Below are 27,129 nucleotides of genomic sequence, written 5' to 3'. Positions count from 1 at the left end.
CTATATTTTGGGGGTTGTGGGCTGAAAAGTTTGGGAACCCCTGCTCTATTGAATAAACCACAGACTGTATAAATAAGGAATAAACCAATAAACACTGCTCTCTGCTGACCACAGTAGGTAACACATCATTTCCCACAATGCTGCTGCAGCACCAGCCCGGAAGTAGGACGTTTATTGACAATATGGCCGCGAAGCTGGGTTTGGATTTAGCGAAAAATGTAATTTGACAGCGCTCACCGGGGCTGCGAGATTCACCCGTTTCCACCTCAGGAGTGAACCGAACTGATGCAATTGAATGAAGGGAGCCGCTGATCCACGGGACGGTGTCAGTGAGCCGAGGAAACGTCCAGAGAGTCTAACCCGTCATGTCGTTTTTCAAGAGGAAAGGTGAGGAAGGAAGCTCCCTCTGAGGGCTGCAACGTCAACGGGGGCTAACAGCTCAGGGAGTCCGGCTCAGGAGAGAGAGATGACCACGATCACAGGGAGATAATGTGGTTTAAGCCATGACCGCTGGCACATTAACTAAACACAGTGTGGATGAATTATCCGCTCACTGCAGTCATGATAGCATGTTAGCTTAGCGGTGGCCTCTGTATCCTCCCTGTGTTATCTAACCTGGTGTTAGCCTGCTCCAGAGACAGAGACCTGTTAGCTTTGAACAATTAGACACAGATCCGGAGTTGTGTGTGATTAACACAATGCCAGAGCTGAAGGACCCTGTTAGTTCAGTTCATCAGCAGGGGCGTGCCCTGACTTCTGTACCTGGGGTGGCTCAGTTGGGGCACTCAGTCATGAAGGGATGAAATATGTGTGCAGCCCAACACTAATGAACAGCCTTCATTTAGCCTCCCTGTCTCCACTTATATCCTTTTTAACTGTTCACATCAAATCATCATACAGGTGGTATTTCACTAAGGACTGAAAAAGACAAAGATATATGTCAATGGTTACATTTAAATACTTACAAAGGTTATGTGCAATACAGAGAAGGCTGCAAACTGTCTGTGTATCAGGTGATTTGTAACACAGGTCCCAAATTCTGACATGGCAAATAGCCAATCACAGTGTAGGATTTTAGGGGGGTGCCAGGGAGGGCCAATCAGATTTCAAGGGGGACCATGTCACTCCCTCTGGATTTGCTCCTGTTTATACATGGTGGCTATTCCTGGATACAAGTGTAAGACCAAAGACCAAATTTGCATTTCAATCAAGAGGTCTGGGGTCTTTTAGCCCCCAGAACTACTTTACCCTGAACTAAAAGGTTCCTCTGCCCCCATTGTTGTCTGCGTTTCGACCGCGGGCTGAAGTCCCAGGTGGATTGTGCAAATCAGGCCAGTGACATATGGAGAAATACAATTATATTAAATAATATTTTGAAATCTTAATAAGAAACTAAACTAGTATGCATTCCCAGGAACTCCCTCAGTGTTTCAACAACTGTGTAAACTCCACAAACACTGTTACGTTCAGCCGAAAGTCCCAGGACCTTTTTATAGTACTACCCCCAAAGCAGGGGCTTTTCAGGGGGGAGATTAACTACCCCTGAACTAAATTTAGACCCTGGTTCCTCCGGTCGAAACGCATGTACTTCAGGGGTAAGTCCCTAGTTTCGGGGTAAAGTTCCTGCTGTGGAAAAATAGCCAATCACAGTGTAGGATTTTAGGGGGTGCCAGGGATGGCCAATCAGATTTCAAGGGGGGACCATGTCACTCCCTCTGGATGTGCTCCTGTTTATACTTGCTGGCTATTCCAGGATACAAGTGTAAGGCTGTGTGATTGAAGAGTTAAAAGTTAGGGGTACAAAAAGTTCAATTTAAGCACTTGTGTGTGAGATTTGCTTGCTTTGATATAACAGATCAGTAGCATACAACATTAAGTCAAGCAAGCTGTTGAAATCTGATCTTGACTTTCAATAGTGCTGGTTATAAACCACAATAATGCCAGGCATCATTTCAGGCTTAACCCTCAAAACTTAAGCTAACGAGCAACAAAATGGTTTAGGAATAGGAAATTATTAATCACCCTAAGTGTTTAATGTATCTTAATCTATGCAGAGCTGCTACAAGTGGGCTGGTGGTGGCATGTACTGGTTCAATTATGCTACCACGTCATTATGAGGCACTCCTTGCTAAAGCTAATTACTGTAATAACTTTAACCTTTAGTATTGCTAATAAATTCAAGTTTTTGCAGGAACTGTAGGACACATCAGCCTAACTTTATGGGAACTGTTCAAGTTTCATTGGAGATGCATCTTTTTTGTTCATAACACTTAAGTTGAATAAAGGTAGATTTGAGAGAAATGGCTGTGACACAGCATTTCAGTAGCACCACAATATCATCATCCACAATGACCACTATTTTGATGAATAGCTTTCAGAATCCCTTTTAATTACTGACATTGGTCAGTGAGGCAGCAGCAAAATGACAAACATAATATTTTAGATAAATAAAACATATGTAAGATTATAAGCAAAATTAAAAACATGAAAATGTGCTGAGTCTTAAATTGAAGTGAAGTCGTCATTTTTTCTATTCAGAGACACCTGATATGAAATATGTAATGCATCGCAGACTTAAAAAGTGGAGATAGCTTCATGACTGTTAGATTTACCACAGGGTCATTGGATTTGGCCACAAGTGTAACTAATGCATACAAAACTGTATGTACTTAGAGATAAAGCACCACATTTTCTTGCTGCTTTTTTCAAGTTAGATAAAAGGAAACACTTTCCCTGAGCAGGATTTGTCTCATTTTGATAAAAAAAGTACACTAGTGTGATGGGACGGCCTGGAGAGGACATGATAGTGAGCAGATCTCAGCTGAAGTCTGGTTGTGTTTGTTCTGGAAATCAGTGCAGTAACTCCACTAAAGCAGCCGCCCCACGGTTGTTCATCTTCTAGAGTGAGACACGAGTTTTTTCCCTCACAGGGTACTCTGGTCAAACAGCTGACACAGCAGCTCTTTAAAATGAGGAAATATCAGAAAGGGAAAGAGAGTGCAGTTGTAGATGGTGTGCACGAGAAAGTCACCCATGACAGGAAGTCAGTGTTCCCTGGTACAGACATGGTTAAAATGTAGAGAGAGGTTCTTTCTCTAGCTTTGTGTAACGACACTCAAATGCATTTAATTTCAAGACAACGTCACCAGCCTTATTCCTTGTTGCATGTTGTTTCTCCTGGGGTCATTGTGTACTTAATTACACTGTTTCATTTCTCAGTGTTGTTCCGTTGTCCTTCAGTTCAGTTTGTTATCATCTTATCAGGCCTGCACAGTTTCCCTCCACCTTCTCCTGTACTGTAACATTTTCAGTACTATCTGCATAGAAAAGTCAAAGGCTGTTAGTGGAGCAAATGTATACAACTTCTGAAAAGTCCTCATTGTGCACTAAGATTGAACTCTTCAAGTTCTTCTTTATACGTGTATTTATAAATGGTGCCACCTGTTGTAGAAGTTTAGGGATGCACCTATTTAGAAAATCTTCACTGATGCTGATTCTGATGTTGGAATAATAATTTAGCTCAGGGGTTCTCAAACTTTTTAGTCCATAGGTACATTTGGACCAAGAGTTCCGGGGTCTTTTAGCCCCCAGAACTACTTTCCCTGGAACTAAACGGTTCCTGTGCCCCCATTGTTGTCTGCGTTTCGACCGCGGGCTGAAGTCCCAGGTAGATTGTGCAAATCAGGCCAGTGGCATATGGAGAAAAAAAAGTGTATTAAATAATATTTTGAAATCTTAATAAAAAACTAAACTAGTATGCATTCCCAGGAACTCCCTCTGTGTTTCACCAACTTTAAACTCCAGAAACACTGTTACGTTCAACCGAAAGTCCCAGGACCTTTTTATAGTACTAGCCCCCCAACTAGGGTCTTTTCAGTGGAGAGATTATCTATCCCTGAACATAATTTAGACCCTGGTTCCTCCGGTTGAAACACATGTAGTTCAGGGGTAAAGTCCCTAGTTCCGGGGTAAAGTTCCTGTGGTCGAAAAATGCCTCATGACCCCCAAATTAACAGCCAGAGACTGGAGACCCCCATTGTCCTGAGATGGTTTAATATTGCTCATATAGCTGCTTGCAAGAACTAATAGTCCAATCTAAAAACCTACTTAGATATTTGTAATTTAACCCTCCTGTTATGTTTGTTTTTCAGGAACAGCAATAATGTTCCTGGGTCAACTTGACCCGGCCATATTTAATTATCCAAAAGTGTCAGAATCCCCAAAAAATCCCAATACAATTTTTAAAAACCTCATTATAAACTCCATTACTAACTATTTAAATCAAAATGGTGATCTTTAATTCTCAAAGATCGTGGTTCAATGAGGATAACTTACTTGTTTTTCACGTGTGTGTTCGTGATTGGGGTGAAATATGTCACACATTTGCAAAGAAACAATTAGTATTTGACTCTTCTGACTCCTTTTAGCCTCCACTTTGACTGCCGGGTCAAATTGACCCACAAACAGTAACTATGTAATATAAACAAGCAGGGGGGGTTGCAAATATGTAATGATCCATTTTTAATTTTAATGTTGATTACGCTGATAAAGCAGAAGAAGTTTCATACCGAAAAAAACACTTTTAACAATTTTTTATTTATTTTTGAACTTTAAAATGGGTCAATCTGACCCGGAACATACCAGGAGGGTTAAAAAAAGCTATAAGCAGCATAATTTCCTCAGGGGTCATGTAGCAACAAAGAAAAGAAGAAAGTGAGTTTCATTTTTTATTTGCATGGTTTTATCTTAAATTAAGATTCCTGGATACTGAAGCTATCAGTCGAGTCTACCTGAGGTGTTGTGTGCCTAACTTGACTAAACAAAGATAAAGGGAGGTGCCCACATGATAACCCTGATGATGTTCTGGCTCTTGCTGCCCATCTGTCCCAAACTATCTCTGTGTTTGAGTTGTCGAGGACATTAGAGGCCATGTGGTATAATATGTACCTTGTCAGTAGAGGATATTGTTATAAGGGCATGTGGGTGCAATTCTTCAATCAGAGCTTATCCTTTAGAGAAAAAGTACCATCTGTTTGTTTATTTATTTATTTATTTTCACACAAAATATGTTTGTGTATCTGTTCCCATGAGTAATATCAGCTACTGCAGTGGTTGAATGCCAATATCTATCAACAGGGTCGACATCAACTGATAGTGATACTCAGCAGATATATCAGTGTGTCCCTGATGTCGTACCTTTTTTAATATTTAGTTTTTAAGAGCTGGTTTCTATTCTCTGCTCATCATCTGTATGTCCAGTTTGATTATTCTTCCACACACTGTTGATTTTATAAACTCAACATTTATTGAAGCAGCTGACCAAGACCTGATAAACATTTATCCAAAGCAAAGATTCTGTTGTGAACTGTGCCATGTTTTTGATTGATGCAGCAGAGGTTTGATAGATTATGAAAGTCTCTGCCTTTTCCTCTAACAGACGGCCGATCAGTGCTGACTCTGGCCTGACATGTAGGTTCACTAAGAGCTTTGCCTAAAATAGCTTCTGTTTGTTACATCAATGCCCTAACTGTTAGTGAGCTACATTTCCTCATCTGTGAGCAGCAACGTGAAGCAGGCCTGCTGTACACTATTAGTTATCATATCCTAGTTACTCACAGTTCCCTTTCTAGATGACCTCGCTACCTCACTTAAGTATGTCGTTATGTAACTAGAGAGTGCGTTCTAGTCTTTGTGGTGATGCAGCACCATGTCTGTACCTCACCCTGTCACTGGTTGTAACTGTATGAAAGTTTTGCTCACAGTAAAGTGAATGAAACTGCTGACTGCTCCTCTAATTACAACCCCTCTCTCATCTTCCTCCCTGCAGCCAAAAGCAAAGAACCTGAGAGAGTGACCGATGCTAAACTCAACAGAGGTGAGTTCATGTGTGTGCTCTCAGAGCTGAGATTGAACATTGAGAGGAAGTGGTTTAAATAAATAGATATTTTACAGTAAGTTGGCTCTTTGGTTGTTAAGCCAGTCTGGTGTAATGTTGTCACACCAACATTTTGACCTCAGGCTAATTAGCCAAACACATGCAGCTCACACTCAAACACAGAGCAGTCTGTCTGCTCAAATATCTCACATCCCCCAGGGCCTCAGCACACAGACTGAGCTCTTTGAAAAACCTGCACTATAAAGACCTTTTCAAACAAGTCAGGCTGATGTCATCCTCTCAGTCTGCTCAGAACCTTCATATCATTGTACTCCTTTTTTTTTTTTTTTCCTTGCATAACACCCATTTTCTGTCCGTAGCCCCAGCCAGTCCTAACTCTCCATCACTTGGCCTGAGGAATCACCATGCCATCCAGGAAGCTGCCGGGCCCAGCCATGTGGCCATCAACGCCATCTCCGCCAACATGGACTCCTTCGCCCGCGGTCGCACCGCCATCCTTAAGAAGCAGCCGAGCCATATGGAGGCTGCACACTTTGGAGATCTCGGTGAGAAGGCTGCGTCCATGTTAAGATAATGTCAAGATAATTTTATTGATTTAAAAAAGATTCATTTAAATAGCTAAAAAAGAAAAAAGGTCCTCAGTTATTGGACAGCAGTTTGTTATACAGAGCATTGACATAGAAAAGAGAGAATAATGTTCATTTCCTCTGCAGATTATTAGAACTAAATACATTCTGGGGCAGACAATATGTATACATTAGAGTGAGCCAGAAGCATTTCAGGGAGAGATAAGTGACAGAAAATCACAAATCATCAAAAAAAGCAATAAATGCAAAAAAACATGTAATTAGCCAAGACAAGACAGCATCACTGGGTCCTTGAATGGTATCATCCACAAAATCTGTCTGTAGGGGTTTTCATTCAATCAATCAATCAATCAATCAATCAATCAATCAATCAATCAATCAATCAATCAATCAATCAATCAATCAATCAATCAATCAATCAGACTTTATTTAGAAAGCACTTTTCATACAATGCTATTGTAACACAAAGTGCTAAGACCCCCCCATCCTAATCCTAACCCAGAAGAACAACGCAATATATCAAACAATAATTATAAAAACAATGAAAATAAAATAAATAAATGCAATTAAAAAATAAGTTGCTGAACAAACAGAGGAAACGCTCTCATGATATCTTAACAAGGAAACACTGGAGGTAAAATAAGATGTTAAAACTCAACACAGAAAATTAAAATCACCAAAATAAAATATATTACTAAGATAATAAACAATAAAATATTAAACCATTAAAAGAAAATAAGATGCTCTACTTAAAATTAATAAATACATAAAATAAAATAAATTACTAAGATAATACAACACTAAAATATTAAACCATAAAAGGAAAATAAGATGCCATAATTAAAAAATAAATAAAATAGAATAAAAAGTGACCAAAATTTGAAATAGATGATAAATAAATAAATAAAACTGTTATAAGAACAAAACGTAGTTAAAGGCGAGAGTAAAAAGGTAGGTCTTGAGTTTGCTCTTAAAAATGTTTAAACTCTGTGTATAGTTAGTCCACTTGGTCCAGAGTTTTATAAATGCATCTTTCTGAAGTCTTAAACAGAAAGTAATCCTTTCCATAACATAAATATAATTTACTATATCAATCCACCCCTGTATTGTGGGAGGTTCAGGAAGCAACCAACGCCTCATAATGGCTTTTTTACAAGCACAACTCAAAATGGCGAACAGGTATTTATCAACAGGCCTCGCCTGAAAATCTACATCTCCTAAAAACAGTGCGGTAAATTGTAGGGGCAGGTCAGTATTAAATATACTTTTTAATATTTTATTGAACTCTATCCAGAAGGGTATTCACACTGTACATTCTCATAATACATGCCAGTGGTCTGCCTCCTGAAATCCACACAACCTCCAACACTTTGAATCCCCTCCTGTAAAATGAGCTTTCTGCTTTGGTGTGACAAAGAAACGAATCAAACACTTCCATCCAAATTCAAGCCAAACAGAATTGATACATTTTCCACTGGAGTTAACACACATCTGACCAAACAAGGTCCTCAGTTTTAATGGTTGGTAGCGCTTCCATGGTAGCAGTTTTCATATCAGCTTATGTATGAGGCAAATTGAAACTAAACAGTTTCTTTATGGTTAAATCTAAACATTAACATGACTCTGTTGGAAATTTTAGTTATTCTCTTGGTCCATCAGAGGTGAAATCATCAACAGCACACTAAAGAACACCTTTCCACGGATTGACCTGATATGTGTGACATGTGATCAGGTCGTCCTTGGCATTGTCTTTGCTGTTCAGAATTAAAGCCAGCTATCAAGAGGTTGGGACCAATCAGAATCAAGTATCTAACACAGCCAGGTGATTAGTGATAAAGCCTTGTAGTAGTGCTTTGATTTAGCTAGAGTATGTATTTTCTCTTCATTTGTTTGGTCCAAAAACTGTCTGAACATTTTGAAAAACCTCTCATGTAACTTAACAGAGTCTGAGATCATGTCTTATAATTTAACTTTTATATTAGGCTAACAAAAGAAAACCACATTGGATTTATATAATGGTCAAATCTGACTTTGAAGAAGATAAAGTCTTTATTTTTAAAAAGCTGAACCAGATAATTTTTTGTTTTTATTGTAAAGTGACTGAAGCAAATACTTCATAAAACAGTAGCTGATTAAAGCTAATATAAGGAACTTTTAGTTTGTCTTGATTATTTGAGCCCACTGTGGTAAAAAAGGTTCCTCTCAGGTCTGAGCTGATTTTGTCATGTACACTTGTCAGCAGTGTAAAATCAGAAATCGGATCCTGCTTTGATTTAGTCTGTTTGAACAGCACGCAGTTTAACACTTTGACACTTACCCTGTGGTGTGCAGTTTAAGACATTAACAGTAACTATGTAAATACAGTATAATCCCCCTTGTGGATTATGGACTTGTTACTTATGTAGGTCGTATACAGGCATCCGTTTTACTTCCAGTCTGTTTCACAGGCTGTTAAAACTCCTCACAGGAGCTTTGAGTTTTTGAAGTTTGACTAACTAATGAAGTGACTGATTGTTGCAGCCCTTAAAGGAGCCGTGTTATATTTACTGAGATTGATTATTTCAAAAAAGACCTTTCTTTTTTTTAAATTTTCTTTTTATTGAACATTACATCATACACTCAACATTAGGGATGGGTACTGAATTTGTTACTTTTATAGGTACCGACCGAATTCCGTCGGTACTACCGAATACCGACTCACGTAAAATTAAATGGTACCATGTTTCGGTACCTGAACGCATCCTTGTGACTGTGAGGGAGGGGGAGAGGAGTTTCCATACTTTCGCCCTGTAATGAAGTCAGAGACTGATCGGGTGGACGTCTCTGCTCTCTGCTCTCTGCATATGCGCGGGAGCGCGCCAAACGGAGCCTGCAGCTGACGGGCGCGCCGTGCGCGCACTCAACGCAAGGCAGAGCTGCAGGAAGATTAAGTTTGGCCATTTCGACTAACAGAATTTTACTATGTTACCAGTGTAGCAAATATAGTAAAAAGTAAAATAAAATAAATAGATAAAATCAAAGGAAACAAAACATTCCAGCTTCTGTAGCTATGAACTAGGGTTTCTTTTCCACAATGTACTTCTCAGATACAATCTGACCTAATTGGTTTTATGTACTCCATCCAGTTTTCCCAAACTCTTTTAAATCTACCCACCTCCAGTCTCAAAGAAAAAGTTAGCTTTTCCATCACATATATATATTGTGTGTGTATTACCTCAACCCAGTTCTCAACCTTAGGTGCCTCATAGGTGCCTCATTCGTCCTCCATTTTCTAGTAATTGCTTATTTGCTTGCAATCAGCATTATTCTATAAATATATTTATCCCTAAATCTTGTAAAGTTGATGTCCAATTTCCCTACGTATAATACCTCAAATGTATGTGGAAGGTTTACCTTCAGTATCTTATCCATACACTTCTTAAGCTCCTGCCAGTAGCTACAAAAAAGACATTTCATAGAAGGCTGATATTTACCGCAAGTTTGCTTGGCCTGCCAAATCATAACGGCACAACATAATAAGTCAAAGAAACTGAATTAATCGTAAAACAAAAAATAAGCAGAAAGAAAAATTGAAAACTAAAACAATTAATTAATTAATTGTGCTCCTGTTTAACCGTTAAGGCATGACAGAGTCTCAAACAGTGATGTGCTGTAGCTTCAGTTTCACTAACATGGCTGAAACAGTACACACCTTCATTAATCCTCTTCACGCTTAAGTCCTCACAAACACCCAAACATTCCTCAGCCTGTCTGTCTGTGTGACGCCGGCTTTATGACCCGTCCTCTCACATTCTGGTGAAACATCTGCTCTTTATCAGAAGTGCTAAAATTAGATTCTGTGGATGCCACCATACAAGACATAAAAAAAAAAAAACAGTGTGGCACACGTTGTTGACAGCAGTGACAGGAACTCCTAGAGCCAGTTTTCCAGTGAATACCTTGCGGTGAGTCAGACAGAGGTGGATGAACCTGTGCTGCAGCTCGGACAATGATGTCTGAGCGAGACTCAACGGGCAAGCTCAGATCATGTCTGGAGTTCAACAGAACAAAGAGACATGAAGAAATGAAGGAAGTGAAGGGAGGAGGATTTACAGAGGCAGCCGTGACATTTAACAGAAGAAGTGATTATAGGTCTGAGTCCTGCGGGAGCTGATTGGCAGTTAAAGCAATAAAGCTTAAAACAGTCGTAGCGCTTTTTTGACAGCATTTGAATCTGTTTGAGGCTCTGAAAAGAAGTGCTAATGAGATGGGAGCTTTTTGATAAGCTGCTGCACTTGTTGTTTTTAATTTAATAGCTTTTAGTATTTATTTAGCCTTCACAGAAATCTGAATGCAGATTGATACAACTTTTAAAACCCTTGTTTTCAAAAGGCAAACATGACAGCATGAAGCCTCGGCCTACGCTTCAGTCTCACTTTAGCTGATGTGCTCTGATTCATCATCACAGCTCATAAGCTTGTTTGTTTATTTGTGTTCTCGGATTATGTGTGTTTGCAGTCCCTCAGGATGGTGGATGTGGTTCAAACAGTTATCTGATACATTGTAGAGTCATATAATTATATGCCATCCCTGCATCAGGTCTTTATAATGATCAGTCATGGCTGGAGTTTTGGGGACAGTCAGAGGTGACTCTGGTTGTTACCGCTGACTGTTTCGTACATGCATGAATGACACGATGGACAGGGCACACAGACGCTGGTGGTGATGTGCGTTTCTGAAAAGTTTGTCTGGGTTTAATCATGTGTAAAGATGCATCGTCTGAGACCACGGACAGAGCTGGAAATTCATAAGACTTCAAAACAAATACCCAGGAGTTAAAATTCAGCTCACGATGCAGCCCTCAGCCTGGATGGAAATTCTCTGTTTAAATAAGAGAGATGAACACAGACTGTCTACTTTTCAAAATGTTACATTAATTTATTCATGTGTTCATTTGTTTTTTATGTTTATTTATTTGGGGGCATTTCTGCAATCAATTTGTTTGAATGCTGAAGAGAGGTTGGATGAATTTGGGAAGAGTGAGGAGCTGATGACATGCAGCATGGGGTTGAAGTCTGTAGTTGAACCTAAAGCCTCTGGGATGTCCTCTGTATATGGGGTGACACTTCAACCTGTGAGCTAAACTAACGCCCTGGGTATCAACTTTTTACTTCTCACTTCATGTGGCAGCAGCCATCTATACCCTACATCAGGGGTTCCCAAACTTTTCAGCCCGCGACCCCCAAAATATAGATGCCAAAGACTTGTGACCATAGACTATATAAAATATGGACATAGTATCCGTGATGTCACCCATCTGTTCCTGAGCGCTGTTTTGAAGCCAATTGACGGTGGCAGCCATATTGGAAATGCAGAACTCAACCAGGAAGAGTGTGACGTAAAGAGGCGGAGTTTGAGCCTCCTAGGCAACAGCTATGTGTTCCCGTCCGGGAGTCATGTCAGTCATGTCCTTATTTGGGCAAAAACTAGTAATCTTAATATCTTCTGAACCGTCGCGTTAGAAAAAAATTCACCCCCCGTACAGTGTGTGCCGATAGAAAGATTAGCTACGTAGAGCCAAGACGTTTTTTGAACCAGGCTGTAAACATGTTTATTAATGCTGTAAAGATCGTTTTTTTTAAATTGGAGTCTATGTGGTTTCCGGTGTTTCTGCAGCCAGCCTCAAGAGGATTCTCGATGAATTACAGTTTATAACACTTCGGCATGGGCTTCATAGTTTGAGACCGGAGGTTGCCGCTTGCTTGTGACCCATACTGTCCCTCAAAGTTAATAAATATTGCTTCATACTTCATTTACTTCAACTACATAATGAACTGTTAGCTAACCCTAACCCTAACTTTAGGAGTCATCTGGCAACAAAGAAAGGCAGAAAACTAATGAAATGTACTTATTTGCGAGGTTTTATTTAAAATGTAACAATTTTTGTCAATATTTTTACAATAATGGGTAAAATAAGCAAATTTAGATAACTTAAAAAAAAAAGAAAAATCTGGAAGACATCTCTCGACCCCTCAGGGGGTCCCGACCCACACTTTGGGAACCCCTGCCCTACATAATTTATCTTTCTGCTAATTTAAAAAGTTTAGAGCTGTAAGTAAGAGACATTGCATTGCCCATATAAGCTAATAATATTGATTTATTGATATACCGAACAGGCTTTACTTTTCAAGCTTCTAACTAGATTGTTATCTCGTATGTGTGTGTTTGTTCCAGGTCATTCCAGCGTGAACTATCAGTCCCAGGAGACCCGCTCACGGCTGTCCAAGACAGTGGACCATGTTCTCCGAGACAATGTGGCGATACCCCACTACATGCATTTCATGGAACGACGGGGCGCCGACCACCTGGTCCGGTTCTGGTTGGAGGCGGAGAGTTTCCGCGCCACCAGCTGGTCCCGGGTCCGAGCGCACAGCCTGAACTCTGTCAAACACAGCACGCTGGCTGAGCCCGTCCCCGCCTCAGCAGACGGCTCAGAGCTCCCGGGACTCAACGAAATCACGCCCAACTCCTTCTCCCGGGACAGTAGCAGTGAACGGCCAGCAGTGCATTCAGAGCAGCAGGACTCCTCCAGCACAGAGGCAGGCATCAGACCTGGTACCCCTCGAGCAGAAACGCCCAACAAACTGGCCCCCTCCAGGACGGGGACTCCGTACAAGGGGCAGGGAAGCAGCAGCACCCTGAAAGCCCTCTCAGACAAACTCATGAAGAGTGAGTGAAGAGCCTTTTATCCTTCATGTATCAGCCCAGTATCAAATGAACTACTCCTGCTTCATTTGTGTGGAATTCAAAGTGTGTTTTCAGTTTCACTTATCAGAGCAACGCCTTTTAGCAGACTGTAGATTTATCAGGACAAGACACCATACTCCATCCCCCCTCCTCCATGTGCTTTGTCTAGGCATCTCAAGCAGAACTTTCATGGGATCAGAGTTTGTGCATTACACTGAATCACTGCACCCAGTCACAAAGTAGCACTTGAACTTCTTTACCTTATTTCTATAAATACGATTTAAATTATCTTTACATGTGGATATAAAAACAGCTGCTTCTTTAGTCTGGTGACAGAAACCCTCTTTTGTTGTGTATGTTTGGCTCTTAATTTTCTGTTCCCTGATTCCTGTGATCTTTGGACATTTTTCTGAAGTGATTCGGTTAAAAAAGGTGAAACAGCGGCTCCCAGTCTGATGCTGCTGTATCTCTGTTGTAGCTCCACATAATGCGTTTTTCGACCGCAGGAACTTTGCCCCGGAACTAGGGACTTTACCCCTGAGCTACGTGCGTTTCGACCGGAGGAACCAGGGTCTAAATTTAGTTCAGGGGTAGACAATCTCCCCCCTGAAAAGCCCCTGTTTGGGGGGTAGTACTTTTCAAAGGTCCTGGGACTTTCAGTTGAATGTAACAGTGTTTGTGGAGTTTACAGTTGTTGAAACACAGAGGGAGTTCCTGGGAATGCATACTAGTTTAGTTTTTTATTAAGATTTCAAAATATTATTTAATTTTCTTTTTTTCTCAATACATCACTGGCCTGATTTGCACAATCTACCCGGGACTTCAGCCCGCTGTCGAAAAATGTCTCACAATGGGGGCACAGGAACCTTTTAATACAAGGTAAAGTAGTTCTAGGGGCTTAAAGACCTCAGAACTCTTGGTCTAAATGCACCTATTGTTACAGTTTTTCGACCGCGGGCTGAAGTCCCGGGTAGATCGTGCAAATCAGGCCAAATACTAAACTAGTATGCATTCCTAAGAACTCCCTCTGTGTTTCAATAACTGTTTAAACTCCACATACACCATTACGTTCAACCGAAAGTCCTAGGACCTTTAAAAAGTACTACCCCCCAAGCAGGGGCTTTTCAGGGGGAGATTAACTACCCCTGAACTAAATTTAGACCCTGGTTCTTCCAGTCGAAACGCACTTAGCTCAGGGGTAAAGTCCCTAGTTCTGGGGTAAAGTTTCTGCGGTCGAAAAATGCCTATTGAGGATATGTTGACACATTTTTTGTATCTTTGCTTAAACACTGATACAACAAATATCTACCACATGTAAAGTAAATGGTTTTATCAGCTGCTATCTTTGTTCCTGCTTTCATCTTTCTTTGTATTTCTATGAAAGTGAAGAGGACACCATCCGCTGCCTTCTTTTCTTCCTCCAAGCTAGCAAACACAAATCTTTAAATCAGACTAAGACAAATCAGGGAGTCAATTTCAAGATTAGGGATGTGCGGAAGCGAGAAATTCGCTCATTGTTTTCACAAGAATTTAAATTCTGACTAGCCGACTGATCTAGAGTTGGCCAGAGATCGAAACCCCTACAACCAACCAGCCGTCGGCTACAGCCCTGGCTACTGGCGGGTGGCTGCGCTACAGCTCAGACACAGAATATTCATAGCATTCCAGGCCTACAATAACAAAATATGAACAACTCATTTAGTTATTCTCATGTGTCGACCATAGGTGACGACGTTTAATTCTGTAGTCGACTTAACACAACCCTGCTCAAGTTATATTTGTGTGTTAATTCTGCTCTATTTGCCGCCATGGACGGTTTCATCTTGATGACTTGCAGCAAATAGATTGTTACATTAAGTAGAAATTTGCTTTTAACAGGACTGTTACTCAGAGAGATTCACCTTTTCACTTCTCTAGAAGCTCAAACATACACTTTGTCAAGCGCCTGCTAAAAACTAGCATGAATGTTTGCATGGAATCAGGGTGCTTGGAAATGTTTCCTTTTCCACTCAAATGAAAGCTGCCCCTTCCACTTAACAGATTCACATTTAATACTGATAAAACAAATAGCAACAGCAAATATCTTTCAGGTTGGTACAGTCTACATAAACACCAAAATAACTGAAAACAGATATATGTTTATGTTTACAGATATTTGGATTTTAATCGCTCATAAAAAATCTCCCTGGGAAACAACTTCATCTCTGTGTCTTGAAGCATAAAATGATGATCAGCCATGTTTCTGTGTTTCAGGTATAGAGACAGATGCAGTCACCATCTTTACCAGGTACATCTCTCCAGATGCTGTGCGGCCAATCCCTATCACAGAGCAAATCAGAAACGACATTGTTGGTATGATACAGATTATTTCCTTTGGTGTCAGTCACTAAATCTGAGTGATAATTTTCCTGTGTGCTGAGATATTACTCTCTTTCTCTCTCCTGTGCAGCAAAGATCTGTGGAGAGGACGGCATGGTGGACCCAAACTGCTTTGTCATTGCACAGTCAGTGGTGTACAGCATCTTAGAGCAACAGTGAGTGTCTGTCTATTCATTTCCTGAAGCGGTTAATACTCACACTTGGAAGAGATGCCAAGTTTTGACTCTAAGATTAAAGTGTTGCTAGTGTCCTTTGACATTTCATCACCTCAGCATCCTCAGTAGCCGCAGCTGTGTTTATGTCCCACCCGCTCTTTGGTTTCAGGCACTTTACTGAATTCCTGCGGAGCCATCATTTCTGTAAATACCAGATTGAAGTGTTGACGAGTGGCTCCGTGTTCCTGGCTGACATCTTGTTCTGTGAGTCAGCGCTCTTCTATTTCTCTGAGGTGAGTGAGCTCAGTGGTTCCATTGAATCTCCTGATCTATTTTGATTTCTATGGAGAAAGGAAATGTGTAGAATTTAGATGAGAAATTAAGAATAATGAGCACAGAAAAAATATTGTTTTATTGTGATTGAATGTATCAAAATAACCATTATTAGTATTAAGTTACAAATACCGTGCCAGGGCTAACTATACAATCCTTAACATGAAGCTGGCCCACACCGTAACATTTATCCGGATGCATCCCTTGTACATTTCTTTAGACAATCATGAAATACTTTTCTGATGAGGATATTTTACATTTTCAGAAAAAACTAAATAAGGATGGATTCTGTGGACTCCCTCAATGTTTTAAACTCGATACCAGGGGTGCAACTCGCTTGGCTGGAAGTGAAGCTTCCACCAATGCGTCTGCCCCCTGGTGGCTGGCTACAGTATAGGTCAAAAACTCTGTCTCCCCCATTCATTTGAATGGGGCTGCAGTCAAACTTTACAAAATAAATACACGTCATACGAATGTTTCTCACATCTGTATGCTGTGGTGATATGTAGTTATTATTTGACTGTTTTGTGTTCAAGGCCTCTTTTTTGTGAAAAGTTTATTTTTCGTTAGTTAGTAGAGGTTAAAAAACGGGGTTTTACTTCCGGATTCACTTTGATTGACAGCTGCTGTAGAGGGAAACTCCATAGGATCTTGTGACGCTACGCTGTGTGGCGGAGCTCGTTTCCATGGCAACACAGAAATTACTGTGGCAACCACAGAAATTCTCGACAGCGCAGACTCTGGGTGCATCTCAAAGCTCTAAACATCCATCCGTGCGTCGTTTTCTCGCGTCATTTCCTCACTTCTTAGCTTCTTTCCTCTCTCCTCTTTGGGACGCAAGTTAAAATGGCGTGTCAGTAACTACTTCCGGTTTGGGCGAGGAGCGAGGAGACTGCAGTTAAGAGCTTTGAGATGCACCCTCTTGCTGCACAATGGCTGCGCATCGGAGCAGGGTTTTTTGGCTTCAAGACCGTACAAAGGGAAAAGGCGGAGCAACGCTGTCCATTTTATATATAGTCTATGCTCGATACCCACTGACACATTCAGCTGAAAGTCCGAAGTTCACATGGTCTCTCTTCAAACTGTAACACCGGGAGCTGACAGAAATGCATTCTCTTTAAGAAGACAAATGTTAAAGAGTTATTAAACCAAGGGAATCACAGTTGTGTGTAATGTTATTGTGGACGAAGGGTGAAATAAAAACACTGCTGTCACTCTACCAATCAGAAATTTGCAGCATTGCAGGCCCTGCCCCCTAAAGTTCCAGGAAAGTACTACCCCTGAGCAGGGAGTTTTCAAATGGTAGATCAACTACCACATAACTAAATTTAGACCCTGGTTCCTACTGTTGAAATGTGAAAATTTCCTCAAACGGTCCCTAGAGTTCCTTGTGAAAAGTTCCCTCAGGTTTAAAAGCAGCTACAATTCAGAATAAACATGTTTTAATGGTTGGATGTCAGTACCATTTATTATTATTTTACCTAATTAACATCCAGTTTTACTGTAAGTACTGATCTGAAGTTACTGCACAAATCTCAATCATATATTCTTGTGCTCTGTGTCTCATCTCAGTTCATGGAAAAGGAGGAGGCCATGAATGTACTGCAGTTCTGGCTGGCCGCAGACAACTTCCAGAATCAGCTAGCAGCTAAAAAAGGCCAGTATGACGGTCAGGAGGCTCAGAATGATGCCATGATCCTCTACGACAAGTAAGTTCACTCATCCTTTTTTTATTCTTCGTTTCAGTTAAGTCAAGTGTGTTTGTTTTAATCCCTGGAAGTCGCCATTTTGTTGTATAATAGAGTGAGAACAGATCTATAAACCCCTCTGGAGTTCAGGCAAATGATAAAGAGGAAGAGATATATTTAAAGATCAGTCAAACTGCTCCTGCTGTTCCAGACTCTGGTTATAAACACATGATAGAATACAGCACTATTTATTGGTAATTATTTTATTCCTGATGGGATACTTATAGTGGTCTTGCTTTCAACTTCTTCCCATGTTCTCTCTGGCAGGCAGCTCAAAATAACACGACTTTGTTGTCTCTGTGGTCCTTTATCAGAAAAATGCAGAGACAATTAATTAGCTCCCATGATTATAAACCCTGATAGACTGAACCAGACCAAGTAGAGGCCGTCTTTTCTTACTCTGAACTTGATAAAAAATACACCACATGTTCAAAATACTCATCTTTGAAAGGTAAAAACAAACACCCTGCTACATTCTTCTTCCTGTTTCTACTTCAGCTGTTTGAATTGAAACAGTGAAGGGTTTTTTCCCCTGCAGTAGATCAATGTCATTACACAGTAAGTGGAGTTCTTCCCTTGATGGTCTGAGGATGTTGCTGGTTAATAAATCCACCTCCACATGAACATACTTGTCGCTGAAGAGGAGAGTCCAGATTTAAACCTGCTAAGCTCTCTGCTGTGATGAAGACTTGTTTTATTGTTTATTTCTGTTGTGTGAAGTGAGGGCAGATCTTCTACTAATTAATGCTAATGAACACAGGTGGCCATTTTTAAGCACCTCGTGATAGAGTAGGAGAGAAGGGGCTTTTAAATCTGGTGTTCTCACTCTATCTGTACACGCAGAAAAATGTAGCAACAGAAATCTGATTTTTTTGCAGCCATTTTTTCCCCAGGTAGAGTGAAAGTGCTGCTACGTGCAGAATTCTTTCATAGGAATCAGGTCTTTTGGTGCTTCTTTACAGTACTTTACAAAATGCTCATGTTGTAACCATAGACTGTATAAAATATGGACGTAGTATCCGTGACGTCACCCAACTGTTCCTGAGCGCTGTTTTGAAGCAAATCGACGGTGGCAGCCATATTGGAAATGCAGAACTCAACCAGGCATGGTGTGACGTAAAGGGGCGGAGTTTGAGCCTCCTAGCCAACAGCTATGTGTTCCCGTCCGGGAGTCAAGTCAGTCATGTCCTTATTTGGGCAAAAACTTGTAATCTTAATATCTTCTGAACCATTGGGTTATGAACAAATTCACCGCCGTACAGTGTGTGCCGATAGAGAGATTAGCTACGTAGAGCCAAGACGTTTTTTGGACAAGGCTGTAAACATGTTTATTAATGCTGCAAAGATTGTCCTTTTTGAATTGGTGTGTATGTGGTTTCCGGTGTTTCTGCAGCCAGCCTCAAGTGGATTCTCGATGAATTGCAGTTTATAACACTTCCGCATGGGCTTCATAGATTGAGACCAGAGGTTACCGCTTGGTTGTAACCTTTGCAGTAGAGATCCACTGATTCTGAAAATCAGAGCTGATACAGATACCAATGTTTAAAACAGCAGTTTAGCCCGTCGCTGATGCTGATATCTACCGAAGAGGATTAGGATCACTGATTTTTTTTAGGGTGTAGTTATTTTTATTACATTCTGATATTAATGTCAGGATTCTGACTTTTTTTTTCATGTTTAAAAACAAACACCTTAAACACATTATTTTTGCTCACCTGCCCTCCAAAGACTTATTTTTCAGTGGCCCTAATCCTCTTTCATAAATACCAGTGTTTTGTGCACTCCTTATTAGTAACTTTGTATGTCATTTGTGTTTAAAATGAGCTTTAAGATGTGATGTATTTACATTACTGAAAAAAAGTCTCTCTGTTTAAGTCCCTCTTCAAATGTCACTGGAACACATCTTTCATTCATTTAGTCAAGTGCCCACTCTGCCGACATTTTCTTTAATGTTTGACCCTGAAAACAGATCAGGTGGCTTCTTCTGCCTGTTAAAAAATATCTCTGTATCTGCAGTTAGATGCACAAGCTTGCCAGAATTACATTCATTTGGATAAAGATAAAGATAGATAAAAATCAGCTGATGACATTGGTGCATCAGAACCTTCTTTGCTGATAGGCTGATGACTATCAACAGGCAAATCTTAGCCAACAAACCGCCGTCACTATGTGGAAGCTGTGTCTGAGGCTGTACTGTCTCTGCTTCCTCCTTTTTTCAATGCATAAAGTTATTCTTGATGCATGTCCCAGGCTGTTTTAAGCTCTTTCTGTTCATTCATATTTCATAGGACAAAAATGCCATCTTTTGTCACATAGTCACATCTAAACCTACTTCTTTAAAGTTTTTCTCTGACGAGACACGTCACCAGTTCTGCTCTTAATAGGGGGAGGCAGCAATCCTCTCATTTGAGAAACAAATCCTTTAATAAAGTTCTTGCAGTTTCCTTCATGATTCTGTGTTTTATCACTCTTTTATTGTCTTTGGATGTTGGTTAAAATCATTTTTTGAATCTCTTATTTCCTCTCTAGGTATTTCTCACTCCAGGCCACAAACCCTCTGGGTTTTGGCGACTCTGTGCGGATGGAGATAGAGTCAAATATCTGCCGAGAGGGGGGGCCGCTCCCCGACTGTTTCACCACTCCACTCAGACAGGCCTGGACCACCATGGAGAAGGTCAGACTCCCGTATTACAAAACACACAGAGGTCAATGTTGTGACTTATGTTCTCTAACTGTGTAGGGAACAGAGGAATGTTGAAGTTTGTAAAATAAGGCCTTTAAAAATCACCTCGAACACATTAGATTAAATATATCTTAAGACTCTATCTTCTGTAATTCTATTGGAGCCCCCCAAAGTTTAAATAGTGTAGGCCACTTTAAGGTGTCTCATTGTATTACTTACAAATGCTTCTTCCTTGAGTTGCTGAGATAAAAGCTGAACTCTGTTGGTAGCACATAAAGGTTGGTGATAAACCTCTGTAACCTGTGCACAGAGCTCATTATTGTCTAACAGAGTTCTCTGTGTCTTTGTGTCCGTTTAGGTCTACATGCCCGGCTTCCTGTCTAGCAACCTTTACTACAAGTACCTGAGTGACCTCATCAACTCTGTGCGGGCAGACGAGTTTGTGAATGTCAGCGCTGCGGGTCATGGCGCACAGGCAGACAACGACCGGTCAAGTTCGAATGCCAGCGAGAGCTCTCAGACTCAGGTGACCCCCCCTCCTCTGAACTTTGACCCTCAGGTTCAGCCCCGATGGGCTTGTTTTTCTGCCTACTGACATTTCCAGCTGCTCCGCTTCACTGCACAGAGAATAAGGATATTTCTACTAATGTCAAAGGGTTGTGATCCTCCCTGTTGTTTAGATTTTGTTACAGAGCAAAAGGAAACATTTCGGTGTTGCTTCCCAACATTTATTTCCTGCTTTCTTCATTTCAGCAGGGGGCCAAAAAGGCAGTGATCAAGATCCTGAAAAACTTTGATGAGGCAATCACAGTGGACGTCGCCAACCTGGACCCGGAGTCTTTGTACCAGCGGCCATACGCAGGGTGAGTTTTCTGAGGATAAAAGGGATGTAAAGCTTTACTCAAGTCATGATCTGGTCCACCATGTTTGCTTCTAAATGCGATTTTTTTACTCAATTGTTTTGAGGGTGTAAGTAAGCCAGTTTATGTTCAAGCTGTGCAGAAGAGGCATCCTCAGTTACTTCTGATGCCATTATTTTCCATTTTACTGCCTTACACCTTTATTTTCCTGTTTTGGTAACAAAGCTTTTCTTCTAAGAGGACACAGAGGGGGCTTCAGCTGACAGAGTAACTTGAGCAAGAGCAACTTGTATGCAAGCACATGAAAGAGAGCGAGGGGTCATTCACTAGTTCCCTGATAGCTGATAGCAATCTTGGATTTCAAAAAAATGCTAAAGTGGTCACCAAATTTACATTAGCGCTGCCCAGGACTCATCTCTTTTGTGAAACACTGGCAAGTATCCTCAACTTAAAATCTTCACCTGCTGGCTCTGTGTCTGTAGGCCTCTATTCGGCTGCAGATGCAAGAGACGTAATGACGTAGACAGGAGAAGTCAAGAGCAGATAGTGCCCTCTGCGGTTTAAAGAGAGTATTGCAATTCCTTCTTCATCTCACCGATGTGGATCATCTATTTTTGTGTTCTGATTTTCAACTGTCTCATATGGCACCATCACCTCCCTGGTGTAAAGTGTCCTTATAATGGGTGATCAAACTGATTAATCTGATATGTAGAATTAATGAAAGCTGAGTAAAAGCTGCCTGACAAATATAGAAATAGCAAAATGTTATTTATGCTTGATTATCTACAAACTTTGGCTTTAAAACATCTAAATCCATGTTTGAAATGATCTCTTTAAATCACTTTTTACACTTTTCCTGCGATCTCATTCATCCTTCAGTTCCCATTTTGTTCCCTTTAATGTTTGTCTCTGTTCTTCTCTCTTTGATTTACTGCTGTGAGGATTTAATGCTTGCATCTCTTCTGTTTTTATTGACTGTCTTGTAAAGCTTTTTTATGAGCCTGCTTTGAAAAATCCTGTAGAAAAAACATTCAGTTTTATGGAGCTATTGAAAGACAGAGCTGTAGTTTGTCAGATTTCCCCCCTGCGGTTTAAATTGTTGTTACTGAATGGATCCAAAGACACACACACACACACACACACACACACACACACACACACACACACACACACACACACACACACACACACACACACAGGGTGGTGTTTGATAGTTGCGTGTCTGCCTGAAGCTCAGTTTTGTTCCACTTGCTCTGTCTGCCGCTGTCTTCATCCCCTCCTTTTCTTTGTCCACTCAGAAGGATGACGTTCGGGAAGGTGAACGAGATGGGTCAGTTCATCAGGGAGGCTGAGCCGGAGCCGGACGTCAAGAAATCCAAAGGCACGACACGCTCTCCCTTCTCCCTTCCACCTGTCTGTCTCCGTCCATCTCATTATTTCCTTGCAGTCTCTGCCCTCACTCTGCCATGTTTTATCTCATTCCTCCTTACTGTGGTGAAATACATCCTCTCTATGTCCATGAATATAAAGCTCATCTAGAGGCTGGTCCTGCTCTCTGCTCTGTTTAGCTTATAGCCTTCTGAAATATTTAAGAACATTACCCTCCTGAGAGAGAAACAGCCTCTACTACTCTTTACATCAAACACACAAAATCTTCATTTATCATGTGAAAGAGGGCTTTTTCTTTTATTAGAATGAAGTAGCAGCCATTCTTGTTGCAGAATAAGTAGTCCGAATGTCAGCTTAAATCTGTTAACTGCCTGCTGGTTGAGTATTACTCACATCTTAGTAGCAGTGTCTAATAAAAGGCTAAATGCTCACATATTTCAAGATTAACTCATCCTTTGAGACGTCCATTAGTCTGCAGTTTGAAGCAGATTATTTGTTCAGATTAGCTCATGATTTCTGCTCACATGTCCAGCCTCTTTGTCTCACTCAGCCCTCTCTTTCTCCTCCCGTTTAGGTTCCATGTTTTCTCAAGCCATGAAGAAATGGGTCCAAGGAAACTCAGACGAGGTGAGGCCACACGATGTTAAAATATTCATCAATGATTCAGTGGTCTGAGACACACAGAAAGGCTCTCAGTGACATGTATTCACATGCGCCCCGTGACATCAGTCCATGTTGCATGATTTATTCAAGAGCTGTGGTGAGTTAAGGTTCATGTTTGTGCTGCCGCTCTCTCCACAAAAGGCTCAGGAGGAGATGGCGTGGCAGATCGCAAAGATGATCGTCAACGACGTCGTCCAGCAGTCCAACCACGACAGCCCCGCCAAGTCAACCAAGGTACCACACCTCTCTCTCTCTCTTCCCTGTGCTGCGACGTGTGCAGCCATACCAGACACAGGATTTAACCTTAGCCTGCTCTGGTCTTTCCACAGAGCAGATTATGATTGATTTGAGAGATCAAACTGGGAGATTTTCTATATGAAGAAATTAACAGGCAGCTTTTGAGACCAAGTTATTTGTGCTTCACATCATAAAGTGTGAATTTATTAAAGTGACAAGAAACAGAGAGTGTAGAGAAACATATAGGAGTATATGATAAGAGACTTATATAATAAACTATCGGGATTAAATAGAAAGTGCATCTGTATACAGTTCAATTATTGTGATTTTACAGATATACTAAGGGAGACTTATTGAAGCATTAAACATGTATTTTTGACAAGCGGCAACCTCCGGTCTAAAAATATGAGTCCAATGCGGAAGGGTTAAAAACTGCAGTTCATCGAGGATCCGCTTGAGGCTGGCTCCAGAAGTACCGGAAACCACATACACACCAATTTAAAAAAGCCGATCTTTACAGCAGAAATAAACATGTTTACAGCCTGGTACAAAAGACGAGTTTAGTCTGGATAGCTCATTTCTTGATCGGCACACACTGTGAGGGGGGTGAATTTTTTTCTAACACAGCAATTTCCAAGATATTGAGATCACAAGTCTTCCAATGAGAGGCACAGCTGACTTGAGTGACAGGCGGGAACACTGCAGCTGTTGGCTAGGAGGCTCAAAGCACGCCTCTTTACGTCACACTGGCTCGACAGCAGCAATATGGCTCCCGCAGACGATTGGCCTCAAAACAGCGCTTCAGAAGCAGATGGGTGACGTCATGGATCCTACGTCCATATTTGATACAGTCTATGATTTTTTAACTTAAAGGTGACATATCACGCTTTTTTCATCAATATATATTGGTCTAAGAGGTCCCCAAAACATGTCTTTAAAGTTTATGCTCAAAAAAACACTTTGAAATCAGATTTTGGCATGCCTGAAAAGCCCTCTTCTTCAGCCCTCCTCAGAACGGTCGGTTTTCTCTCTAACCACGCCCCCTCAGGAAGTGGATGTGCCCTCGGCTCTCCAGCACGTTGATCTAATGTTTGCATGTTGGCTGAATATACACGGCTGCTCACAGATCGCATTACTTCAACCCTCTGAATCTGATCCAGAATCTGATCCTGACAGAGAGGCGCCTGCAGCAGGACCTTTCTGAAGGATTGGTCACAGATTTAGTGTTTCTTGTTGTTTTATTTATCAGTATGTCGACGTGTGTCTTGGTACTCAGCTACGAACATGTAGCTATGTGGCTATGCTAACTAGCGCTAGCACTTATCCATGATAAATAAAAATCATCCGCTAGATCTTCAAATCTGCAGACGTGGGGAGTAAAAACGACCTTTGTGTTTATTAAGACAGCCTACAACTAGCATGCCTCCCTCCTAAGCTCATTGTTAGCACACATTTGTGCAGGGAATGAAAAACGGAGGAGGGATTCAGTATTATTTTATACAGTCTATGGGCTGAACAAGCTCCGAGCTCTGACTCCGTGACAGACCGGATATTGTTGTGACGTAACAAAAACACGGAAGTCTGAAACGGCTGGTTTCACACACATTTACAGAAAGGTGTAGAAATCAGAACAGGGGCAGAATGGATTTTTTTCATTCTCGGGGGGTTTGTAGACATGCCAGGGACACATATTTCAGGTAGAGAACCATTAAAAAGTCGATTTTGCATGATATGTCACCTTTAAAATCAGTCTACTTGACATTTTGAATTGTTTTCAGATTAATGTATGTTTTTTTATTTCTTCAAAGTTCATATTATGGTGCCAAGGCTGCAGCTGTAGTAATAAAGCTCTGACAGTCACACCCCATAAGAGGATATCTGAGCAACATATCGGTTTAATGAAATACACAAGCTTAGTTGGAGTCAGATGTTCTCACGCTCTAATGATAGAGTGCTGACACTTCATTCAGACTCAGGTGTGGCTGGATTCCCCAGCTGTCCTTGTATCATTTGGCAGCTGCAGCTGTGTTGCTTTGGTTCCGTATTTGTCTCTATCTTTTTGCTCTTGTTTGTAAAACATCCCGCCATGCTGCCTGTAAACTCGTCTATGTTCGTACCTGCTCAGTTTCTGCAAACGTGTCTTCTATGTAAACACACTTATAGCTAGATGCTGAGAGCAAGAAGAAGCCAGATAACACAAAGACATCCTGGTTATGTGACACTTGCTCTGTAGTACAGGCCTCAGTGTTTTCTCTTTGTGTTTCTGCAGCTATGACCCATCAGAGGAACGAAAGGATTGTCACTCCCTGCAGACGCCGGCCGAGCCAGCGACAAACTGTTCACAGGGTTCACCCTGCAATGAATTGCAGAACAAGGCAACGAACAAGGATTTTTATCACCCCCCCCCCCCCCATCTACCATGTGTGTAAGTGTGTGTATGTGTGCGTGCATGTACGGTGTGTATGTGAGATAGATGAATAATTGTCCACGCATGGGGAACAGGGAAAGTTGAAGTACACCATTCTTCCAATCCTCCACCTCCATAACACTATAAAGGTACAGGTGCTTTGCTTTATTTTGTCTTTGCAATGATAAAGCAGAGCTGGCTGCTTGAATCAGTCTGGAGGAAGACACTCCTGATGAAGGACACACTCAACTCCATGTTACAGGACGCAGCACGCTGGTCAGGACCATCACTGCATCGCTTCAGCCATCCTGTCTGAAATGTGTGATTCTTATGTTGGACCTTTTGGAGGGTGTGACAAATGCTGAATTATCCAGACTCTGTCACGGCACACCTCCCCACACCTTTTAAAACCATTCCTTGTTTTAGATAAGGTCCTCTCCAAGATAAGGTCAGCCGCTTTAGGCCTCGCAGATGTACAGTTTTTGCAAGCACTCCCTCAGCCTGCCTGGAGTAGTTCAGTCTCCCGTTCGCTGATTTGTGTTCTCCTACCTTGAACATTATACGTACTGTAGACGACTGGAAAAGTGACAGTTACACTGAACAAGAGTTGCTTCAGATCTTTGACTCGCTGACCTCGTCTATGACCTCCTGGCACCTTAACAGTGCGTAGAAGAAGAAATACACCCCTAATGAACTTAAGTGCTCAAGTTGTGTTGGAAAACTCCAGACTCCATGTGGTAAATGTTCTATACAGTATATAAATATATATATATGTAGATTTCTGGTTTACCTTATATATTAATGTTAGTCCTTTTTTTATGGTGATCGCAGTTTTTTTTTAGCATCACTGAAACAAACGTCAGTGGTGAGCTGACTGTTAAACTGGAAGTGTGCTCAGTGAAATAAATCTTTTTTTAAATTTGTTTGAGCCTTACCAAGATGTAGAAACAAAACCAGAAAAGACTCTTGGTACTATGTACCACTAATGTTTTCTGACATGTATGTGTACTTAATCTATAATATATTTAAAATGTGTTTGATTTAAATACATATATTATAAAATGTT

General features: G+C 41.0%; 1 protein-coding gene across 2 annotated transcripts; it reads left to right on the top strand.

The window, feature by feature from the left end:
* Positions 1-133: 133 nt before the first annotated feature.
* On the top strand, positions 134-27,129 carry akap10 (A kinase (PRKA) anchor protein 10). Of its 2 annotated transcripts, none has more exons than XM_034684384.1 (15): positions 134-387; positions 5,828-5,875; positions 6,256-6,441; positions 12,697-13,191; positions 15,463-15,561; positions 15,659-15,743; positions 15,913-16,036; positions 17,649-17,785; positions 20,354-20,498; positions 20,866-21,033; positions 21,261-21,370; positions 22,666-22,748; positions 23,331-23,383; positions 23,561-23,653; positions 25,926-27,129. In XM_034684384.1, the coding sequence occupies exons 1-15, from the start codon at positions 366-368 to the stop codon at positions 25,929-25,931; spliced, it is 1,854 nt and encodes a 617-aa protein (XP_034540275.1). In that variant the 5' UTR covers positions 134-365; the 3' UTR covers positions 25,932-27,129. The 2 variants fall into 2 exon arrangements, with proteins under 2 accessions (XP_034540275.1, XP_034540276.1); XM_034684385.1 differs by having other exon boundaries at positions 21,264-21,370; positions 25,926-26,986.

Source organism: Notolabrus celidotus, chromosome 5 (assembly GCF_009762535.1).
Source record: "Notolabrus celidotus isolate fNotCel1 chromosome 5, fNotCel1.pri, whole genome shotgun sequence".
Lineage (NCBI taxonomy): Eukaryota > Metazoa > Chordata > Actinopteri > Labriformes > Labridae > Notolabrus > Notolabrus celidotus.
The sequence above is the reverse complement of the archived record's forward strand: the minus strand, read 5'-3'. Positions and strand labels throughout refer to the sequence as shown.

Bases quoted from the DNA above. Each gene is read 5' to 3' on its own strand.
- akap10 (XM_034684384.1), top strand. From the start codon at position 366: ATGTCGTTTTTCAAGAGGAAAG. The intron at 17,786-20,353 runs GTAAGTTCACTC...TTTCCTCTCTAG, and splicing joins GCCATGATCCTCTACGACAA to GTATTTCTCACTCCAGGCCA. The intron at 22,749-23,330 runs GCACGACACGCT...CCTCCCGTTTAG, and splicing joins GGACGTCAAGAAATCCAAAG to GTTCCATGTTTTCTCAAGCC.